Here is a 9,644-nt window from a genome sequence, read left to right on the forward strand (position 1 = left end):
GTTTGGTGAAAAACAATTTTTGAAAAACGGCGGGTAAATTTAGTCACAAAAGTCGATGCAAGTCTCACTTTGAGTAATTGTCAAAATTCAGCCCCAAACGAGAGAGAAATCAAATTTTCAGTTAACATACAGGAAAATGTCCTCTTTTGATTGCGGTGACAAAAGCTGTTGAAACTCAACTGGTTTGGACATAAAGAATTTTTGAAACACCGGAGGTAAATTTATTCGCAAAAGCTAATACAAGCCTGACTTGGAGAAACTCTCAAAATTCATCGAACAAACCCAACGAAACCAAACTTTGCGAAAGTAGGGAGCGAAGTTTTTTTTATTTACTGGCGTAAAAGGCGTCCTTTAATCTCGACTGGTTTGGTGAAAAACAATTTTTGAAAAACGGCGGGTAAATTTAGTCACAAAAGTCGATGCAAGTCTCACTTTGAGTAATTGTCAAAATTCAGCCCCAAACAATAGAGAAATCAAATTTTGAGTTAACATACAGGGAAATGTCCTCTTTCGATTGCGGTCACAAAAGCTGTTGAAACTCAACTGGTTTAGCCATTAAGATTTTTGTCTAATTTGGCTTGTATTTTACACTTGTTTATGCAGTCCTAAGTTTGGCCTTATTTTCCCAGAAACCAGTAAAGTTGGAAATTCCCTTTGGGGTGTATTTCGTAGGGCAAAGTGCGTTCTATTTGAAATAAACGTTTCAATTTTGAGTCAAAATTAGACTATTTTTTAGATGTTTTGCAAGTTTGTAGTAAAATTTTGTGGTTGCTTATGTATGGCTGTTTGGTACTTATTTGTTTTCTCAGAAACCAGTCAAGTTGGAGATTCAGTTTTGAGAGAACGGCATGCCATTTAAAAACAAATTCGTTTCAATGTTCCTACTTACTTCCACATCAGTCGCCCTTCCATTAACCACATCAGCATGTTTCGGACTCTTAAACAGATTAGCTTTTGGTATAATCGTTGCTCTAGAGGTTTTAACGTAGACAACTGAACTGAAAATGGATTAAAGGCATTGAAGATTACTTGGTTTGTCATCCCATTGATCCCTACCTGTTGAGCTTTTCTCCACTATCGGGAGTCAACGTTTTGGAGCTGGACGTTGGGCTTAAGCTGAGGGAATTGCTTCTGAATTTTCTTAATCTTTCATTGGCTGATACTAGGGGCGTTTCGTTGCGAACACTGTCCTCGGCTTCGGACAGCACAATAAAGCCCTGAGGTGAGCTACAAGGAATGGATTAAACAATTTTAAAGATTTCGCTTTATTCACATACTCAAACTGTGCCTTGTGTTTGTCTTTGGCTGGCGAAGGACTATCGTCTATAACTATAACTGTTCCATTAAGTTTTCTGCGACTGTTTTCGAGCCTCTTAATTGCGGTTTCCAAAGGATACTTTGTGAATTGCTCTTTAGGGCTGATTGTTCCACCTGCACACACAGAACTAGAAGTGCCTTGGAAAGGCTTCGCCGGTTTCTCTGATGCTGGCGCCAAAGTGTCGCATAGCCGTTTCCGAAGTGCAGTTAATCTATTTGCTGCCAAATTACCGGCTTTCGGTTTAAGGGCCGGATGCAGGGGCGACTCAACATTGATTCGTTTGCTCGTGGTAGCCTCATCTTCCCCTTCATGTTGTCTTTTGGCTGCTCTTCTTTCGTTGTTTCTGCGAGGCATTTTAAAGAGGCTGATGTCTAAACAGGCAATTACCTAACGATGTTCACGGCAACTCGGTTGTAAAACGGTTTAGAGACGAAAATAAATAATTTGAGCACATGAAATTGACATTTTTAGAAAATGGCAAAGTGAGGTTAATCCACAAAATATCCCCCCTGGGGGTATGTTCTGTGGGTTAATCATCGGATATTTAATTTCAGAGAAGAGCAGGCTTGTGTTGGTAGATGGCGCTGGGGGCGATTGTGCGTGCTCTGTGCCCGCTGTACAGTGCGTACTTGAAAAAATATTAATAAAATAAAACTGCTACTTTTTTCCTAGCGGGGTTTGAGCACAAAATTTGCTATTGAATTCTCTATCCAGTGGTGTAGAAATGAGGGCGCTGGCTCGCTTTGTGGCTGAGATATGAGCAAAAGAGTGGCGACATGTTCGGAAACGGTGGGCTTATTTTGTACCTGAATGTTTCTCTTTTCGTAGAACCGTAAGTATTTCTTAACTCAAGTTTCACTTCGTGAATGGGAATTTTAATTCTCTATCAACTGGTGGTTCAACGAGCCCCGTAGCTTAAATGGTTCTTAAGTGATGAGCAAAAACGTGTCGTCATGTTTGCAAACGATGGCTTTATAACGGGCCGAAATGTTTCGCTATTTGTGTCAAAACCGCTACTATTTCCTAACTCAAGTTTTTCTTAGTGAATGAAAATTTTAATTCTCTATCAAGAGGTTGAAAAATGTGTGCTTGGGCTGAAACTGTTCTTGAGTTATGAGCAAAAAGGTGGCGTCATGTTCGGACACGATAATATTCTCTTAGACCTGTATGTTTCGCTTTTTGAAGGAAAACGCTATTTTGTAATAAAAATTTTAGTCGCTGAATGAGATTTTTAATTATTTATTTATCTGTAGAGAAACTAGCACCGGTAGTCAAATGGTTCTTGTCGCGATTAGCAAAAAGGTGGCGTTATGTTTGAAGACTTTGAACCTGATTTTTTAGTTTTTGCGGAAAATCCGCTTTTATCTGGAACTCAACTTTCACTTTGTAAATGTGATTTTTAATTCTCTACCTACTGGTAGGAACTGTAAGGCTGTAATAATAATAAGTAACGCTAATAGACATTTTCGACACATTTTAAGCTTTTTTTGAACGTTCTCGATCTTTATCCGACGATTTCTTCCTTATTATTAACTCAAACACTTTATAAATGCATATTTGTGACCTTCTTGCGTCGAAAGGAACCAATTCAGCTCAAAAAACACGCATGTAAAATTTTGATTTTTGGTTGAAATTTTCCCAAGGGTGGTGGTCGATGTTTTAAAAAAATTTATTTTTTTTTTAAATGTCCTAAATTTTACATCATTTTCAGCTCACGGAAGCGAAAAATGCATCGAACTCATTGAAAAACTTGGTAGAAGTTTCAGATCCGAAATAATAGACATTTTCGGCACATTTTAAGCGGTTTTTCAGCGTTTACGATCTTCAGTCGACGATTTATTCCTTATTATTGATGCAAACACTTTAAAATGCATATTTGTGACATTCTTGCGTCGAAAGGAATCGATTGAGCTCAAAAACCCTGCATCTGAAATTTTGATTTTTTGCCGAAACTTTTCAAAGGGTAGAGGCCGATTTTTTGAAAAATGAAAATTTTCTTAAAATGTCTTAAATTTTACATCATTTTCAGCTCACGGAAGCGAAGAATGCATCGAACTCATTGAAAAACTTGGTAGAAGTTTCAGATCCGAAATAATAGACATTTTCGGCACATTTTAGGCGTTTTTTGAGCGTTCACGATCTTCAGCCGACGATTTCTTCCTTATTATTGACCCAAACACTTTACAAATGCATATTTGTGACCTTCTTGCGTCGAAGGGAACTGATTGAGCTCAAAAAACCTGCATGTAAAATTTTGATTTTTGGTCGAAATGTTTCCAAGGTTGAGAGCCGATTTTTTGAAAAAATTATAATTACATTTGGTGCAAAGATATGCGTAAAAAATGGGGAATTCGACACTTAAGAAGTCCACCAACACCAGTGGAACTTCATGTTCCCCCAAAATCCCCTCACTCTATTGAAGAGTGGCGCAATAAAAGAAAACAGTCTAGAATTAGCTATATTTGGTTAATTCAGTATTGAGGAACATGTGGTGTGACAATAAAGATCAACTCAGCAGGGTTTAACTAAAACGACTGTAAAACCTTAAGCTTAAGTAGTGTTCCAATCAGGAGCTCTTCTACGCTCTTCTAGTGCTTTACAAGCATCCAGTCCAGAGGACCTAGAAGGTGTGGGCGTTCCTGCACACTCCACAGCCCAAAGCGAATTCTTCACCTGTAGCTGGATGTTTAACGTGAAGAGGACATTCATCGCCCTCAAGCTGAGTGGCTCTCGGCCCTGAAAATTGAGAAAAAACCCCTACATTTTCATCCTGGCCTGCAAGACTAAAAAAGTACCGGCAGGACAAACAGGCAGCTCTCCTTTGGATAGAATGGTGACCCGTTGAAAGTCGTCGTGACATGGATTGCAAAAGTGCGTGGTACCAAAGCAGAAGAAAACGGCCACTGAACAACAATAGCGGCACTTGTACTCCAGAAAATCGGCCCCATGTTTGGGGCACATCTGAGCCCTAGCCACATCGCTACATGCCCCACATACCAGTTCAGCAGGATCGTACGAATCGCCTGCATCTGCATCACAACGCGCTTCCCCTCCATAGTAAGCCTACAAATTATCACCGATGCACGCAACTATGCAGTATGCATGTACTCATTCACCTTATTGCATTTGAAGCACACATAGTAGGCGTATCTGTCCATGGCGTAGGAGGCCGGATCGTTGTAGAATCGAGCTCCTGGTGTCTGCACCGCCTCAACAGTGTGCAGACCTTCGTATTCCAAGCGCATTAAGGCTTTCCGGCGCACGTCCTTGTAGAGATCTTTAATCGGCTCTAGAAGCTCCTCCAAGGTCGGGTGGTTGATATCGAGCTTCAGGATTAAAGTACATGGTAAACAATGGCGTTTTTTTATACCGGCTTCTACTTTGTATTGGAAAAAGTAGAACCGGGAAATTTGCAAAAGTACTCGATTTTTCGATAAAGGGATTAACGCGCATTGGAATATTTCGAATGATTGGCGCTTCCACTTGAATGGAAAATGTCAGGAAGTATCAGCTATTGCTTATTAACGATCGAAGTGTCGATATTAATAAGTAGGCAATTGATATAGTGGAGGCGATTTTCCTGCTGGAATTTATTTAACATTGGGCCTACCTTCCTTGATCTACGATTCCTACTATGATCAGTAAAAGACTCATTTTTTATTCAATTTTCCACCCATCTTTTACGTGAGCTTAATGAAAAAGCCACCATTCGGGGGGTGATACCAAATACACTGCTGTCAAACTTCTAATTTAGTTTTTGGCAAATATCTCACTTCCCTCTATGTATTTCCAATCCTTAATATTTTGTCTGTACCCGCTGTATACTTCCAGACAGCACCACCAAAGCGAATGTTGAATCGCCCTGTATAAAAAGTGAAAACGACCAATTTGTTCTTACCTTGCATATGGGGCAGAGGGAGAAGGAGAATGTAATTCGTGGTCCAGCCCATCGTTTCATCAAAACCGCCTTGCAGCAGTGCAAGTGAAATACATGCCCACATTGTAACTGAAAAAAAACTTTAACTAGTAACTCCTAAACATTGAGGAAAGGATTTCATTGGGTTAATAGGGACTCCTCCCTTTGCTTCTGCTCGCTAGTTAAAACTCCCTATAGCTTAGGTCAGGTGATCGAGGTGGCCTATTTTTGCTCCACCTCATGCAATTGATCATTTTTCAACCATTTCATGTAATATTCGACTGAGTGAACACGAGCTTCTTCATGTATGGCCATAAAGTCGGGCCTTATAGAACTGACTATTTTTCCTTAACGATTCCTATACCGATTTGAAGCAGTTTCCGAAATATTAAATTAGTAACTTTTTTCTCAAAACTAAATTAGTGATCTTCCGCCTATAGATAAAACTATTTTTAAATTTTGTAATATTTAAAAACATATTTTTTCAATGGGGCACCCGGTATATTAGTCAATGTTCAGGGCTACCAAATTCCCTTTCAAATGATATGTCATGTTCCTATACTTAAAACGTCAAATTTCCCACAAAATGCATTTGACGTATTTGTCGAAGACAGTCAACAGATGTCATAATGGTTACAGGCGTTGAAATACGTCAAACCAGACAGGCAGCAAAGTTTCAGACAGAGTTTGTGCTCTCATATAATAATAAGATGGAGAGAAACATTAATTTAAGCAAAGTTGTTTTTCTTCGCTTATTGGCAATTGTCAACGGGTTTGACGCATTGCATAACCGCAATCTCTTATGACATTTTATGGCTGTTTTCGACAAATACGTCAAAATAAGCGCACGGTCGCAAACATTTTCATTTTCTTGAGGAAATTTGACATTTTAGGTATTGGAGACATTTCATAAGGAAATTAATTTCCTTTCCGAACATGGACTGATATACACGGTGTTCTTGAAAAAATAGTTTTAATTTGTAACTGGATGATTCATTTCAAGCCTGCAAAATCCAAAACAATTGACTGCATCTGAAGCTCAAGCTCAAGAATTCCCTAATGGGGGCCAAAAATTTATTTTTTTTGTATCAAACTCGCGTTTCCTAGAACTATGTTTTGATAAAAAAAATATTCAAATTTGAGAAACCGCGAGAAAACAGGTAGATGAATCGATAAGGCCTTTTTAAAGGTTCAAGAATATACCGGGTGTCCCATTTAAAATTCCGTGGTTGTTAGTGAGTTTTTATAAAAGCGCCAATGCCGCACTGCTGAAATTATCATGGGTCAATAGAGCTCATCCGATTACTTTATGGAACAAATGTTCCGAAAAATCGTGCTTTGCGTTCTCCATAGACGTGAATCACCCTGTATATTCTGTGTGGTCACAAATGCTTCTCTTTGGAGCAAAATAGCGAATATTCGAGAAAAATAAGCGAATGAAATCACTTAATGATAAAGCTAGAGGTTTTATGTTGCTCTACAGTCTAATTCTTACAGTTTTGGGGACATTTATCTCAACATTTGGAACGTCGTCAGTGCAAGAAACTGTACAAACAGAAGAAACAATAAAATCAGCTTGCGTTAATGATTTTTTCGCCAATAACTCCCAAACGCTGGCAGTTGCAAAGAAACTACTAGAGAGAAGAAAGTTTCAAAATTCGGACAGTTTTTGAAAAATCTATTGCGAAACTTCGAACGTAGTTAGTGCAACAAACTGGATTCATTTCCATGTTTTGCAAACTAAAATCACCTTGCGTTAATGAATTATTTTGCAAATAACTCGCAAACGGTGACAGTTGCGAAGAAACTACTTTCAAAATTGAGTGCAGAAATAAAAAAGTGGTAAACTTTAGTGGCGCACCATGAAAAAGTTCTGGCAGTAAAAGGGGGCAGGACCCCTCAAAATCGATCGCTTCTCCTCTCGCCATTTAAAGCCCGAACCACTCTGTATATCTTAAAGATGAACGCCTCAGGTTTACTCGAAGACCATCCAGACTTTGATCTGCAAGCTCATTGGAGCTAAAACTCGTCTACTTCCAGCATGGTGGCAAAAACTAATACTTTCGACTACACTATCAACCATTCAATTCGTGGTAAAACCCAACTGTCGAAAATCAATGAATAAAACAGATTACAAATAATGTCGAATATCAATGATAAAGCATCTCAATGATATAAATAGTCGACCGTTCAAGGCACGATTTAAGTACCATCTGATCGTATTAAAAGAGTTCAGGTTCGGGGTTTCGACATGAACAGAACGCTCTTTGGAATCGCCCTTCTAGGCCTGTGCATTTGCCTATCTATTGCCGATGAACCAGGTAAGATGAGCCAAACGAACTGAGTTTTCCAATCCAAATGAAAAATAGATGTTCCAGCGTGTCCGGAAAATGACGATGGACAAGCGGAATTTCTAGAAGATCCGGAGGATTGCAACTCTTACTATGAGTGCAGTAACGGACGTGCCATTCATTTTTCTTGTCCACCCGGAACGTACTATGATGGGAATAAAAAGTGCCAGTGGCCGGAGAATGTGGACTGTGGAACCCGACCAACCACCCTTGAACCACCTACAACTGAACCTTCCACAGATCCACCGACGACGGATCTTCCTAAACCTGGCCCGGTCTTGGTCCGGTAGATGATAGTGAAAAACCGACTGGAATAATGCGAGATCTTTGTCTACCTAATAGAAAATATATGTACTAAACCCAAACCTCTTTTCTGGTTTTTTTATGGCCATTAGGTAAGAACCGAATAAAGATAACACCTTCAAGCACGTAAACAACGGCCACTTAACGGTGCCATTCTGCTGAATCCATGCGAATTTCCAGAACGATCCGATGACCTCAAACTCAAGATAACGGCCATACTCACGTATATAAGGCTGCGCTTAAAAAGTATGCAACAGTACTAAAAAACCCAGTTTAGCAACAATGAAGGCAATCAAGCGCCTTTTTTTCATATTAACTTTGGTGGCATTTGCCTGGACCTTAAGTGCTGCCGTTCCAGGTAAAACCGACCAACGTTTCCCACCAAACATTTCAAGTGTCTTGGACTTTTTGCAGAATGTGCAACTGAGGATGAAGACGATGTAAAAATCTACGAAGACCCGGACAACTGTGCTGCTTTCTACGAATGCTCACATGGAGTCGCTTATCTATTCGAGTGTTCAGTTGGGCTCTATTTCAATGTGGAGCTGCAAGTATGCGATTTTTCCAATGATGTGGACTGTGGAACCAGACCCATACTACCAACGACGAAGTCTGTAAATTAATCTGCTTTGTAAATGGCCAATAAAATCTGCGGAGGATGAATCAAGCGACTTTGATATTCCAGATCATGCATCTTCCCGTTAGAATCCCACTTTAGTCCCTGCAGATTCACCAGGTGGAGTTAAGCAGAGAATAAAACGGATCTCTGAGTGGCAATCAACAACATTTTGGTCGAAATTTAACTGTTTATGCTGGCGTTGGTTTCATCACTGTGTAAACAGTTGTGCATCAAGTGACTCTTCAATATCTGTCCGCTTGTATGCTTATCGCTTTAGACTCGATCAAATTCCATCTTAATATCGTTCGCTATCTGCGAAATATTAAGTACAAGTGGAAGTGATTCGTAATGTTGCAAGAGCTCAGAGAAGGTGTTTCATACTCTTCGTCTCTTCGTTTCAATGTCCCTTGCGCTTATGAGTCAAAGCTCTTTTATTACGTGCACTTTTATCCCCCTGATGGTGTTCAGCAGTTCTCCACCATTCCCTGTTCTGATGTGCGAATAATCCAACTTTTGCATCTGGATGGCTCCACTGGGAAACTTGCCATCTGAGCCCAGTTCTGAGCCAATTTCTCATTCCTGTTGGGTTTTAAGAAGTAGTGAAACTCACCTGAATAGCTGGGGCACATGATAGGGCTTCAGTAAAGCAGATCATACACATGTCATCAGAGTCTTGGCGCAAAGAGGCGTTGTTTGAGCACCCGTGCAGACAAGGAAGACATTGAGTTTCTCCAAAGGTTCCCCCGCACATGTGGCCGCAACTTAGGAGTTTCGTACAGGCGTTCTTTCCATATTCCTGAAAATCCAACATTAGCCGAAGGAATTATTATTTAATTAGTAAGTCCGCTCTCCACATTTGGAGGGTTTGGGCAACGAATTTTCACGTCTGAAGACTTAAAACAGGCTTTTGAATGAAGGAAGATGAAAGGAACAAAGGAGACATTGCTGGTGCAAAAGAGTTCGAAGATAGAACACCTCAAAAGGAAATAGGTCTAAGTCAGTGAATTTTTATGAGTTAACGCAGTGTTGCTTAAATGTGCAAGTGTTCCAACCCAACGCACCGGCGCAGCAACTCAGTACCGTGGCTGGGAAAATGTTGATGACCTTTTGTTACTTTTTTTTACAAACTTCTTTTTG

General features: G+C 39.9%; 3 protein-coding genes across 3 annotated transcripts; 1 reads left to right on the plus strand and 2 right to left on the minus strand.

The window, feature by feature from the left end:
• Positions 1-794: 794 nt before the first annotated feature.
• LOC125504508 lies at positions 795-1,802 on the minus strand. Its single transcript, XM_048666619.1, has 3 exons — positions 1,278-1,802; positions 1,057-1,227; positions 795-998 (listed from the first exon to the last, which is right to left on the minus strand). The coding sequence occupies exons 1-3, from the start codon at positions 1,670-1,672 to the stop codon at positions 830-832; spliced, it is 735 nt and encodes a 244-aa protein (XP_048522576.1). The 5' UTR covers positions 1,673-1,802; the 3' UTR covers positions 795-829.
• Positions 1,803-3,763: 1,961 nt separating this feature from the next.
• On the minus strand, positions 3,764-9,329 carry LOC125504509 (E3 ubiquitin-protein ligase MYCBP2-like). Its single transcript, XM_048666620.1, has 5 exons — positions 9,118-9,329; positions 5,217-5,324; positions 4,435-4,644; positions 4,114-4,381; positions 3,764-4,054 (listed from the first exon to the last, which is right to left on the minus strand). The coding sequence occupies exons 1-5, from the start codon at positions 9,316-9,318 to the stop codon at positions 3,939-3,941; spliced, it is 903 nt and encodes a 300-aa protein (XP_048522577.1). The 5' UTR covers positions 9,319-9,329; the 3' UTR covers positions 3,764-3,938.
• LOC109543316 (peritrophin-1) lies at positions 7,390-7,950 on the plus strand. The gene is made up of 2 exons (XM_019912967.2): positions 7,390-7,555; positions 7,604-7,950. The coding sequence occupies exons 1-2, from the start codon at positions 7,486-7,488 to the stop codon at positions 7,873-7,875; spliced, it is 342 nt and encodes a 113-aa protein (XP_019768526.1). The 5' UTR covers positions 7,390-7,485; the 3' UTR covers positions 7,876-7,950.
• Positions 9,330-9,644: the final 315 nt, after the last annotated feature.

Source organism: Dendroctonus ponderosae, unplaced genomic scaffold, assembly GCF_020466585.1.
Source record: "Dendroctonus ponderosae isolate FM_Combo_2020 unplaced genomic scaffold, Dpon_F_20191213v2 Dpon_F_20191213_5, whole genome shotgun sequence".
NCBI lineage: Eukaryota > Metazoa > Arthropoda > Insecta > Coleoptera > Curculionidae > Dendroctonus > Dendroctonus ponderosae.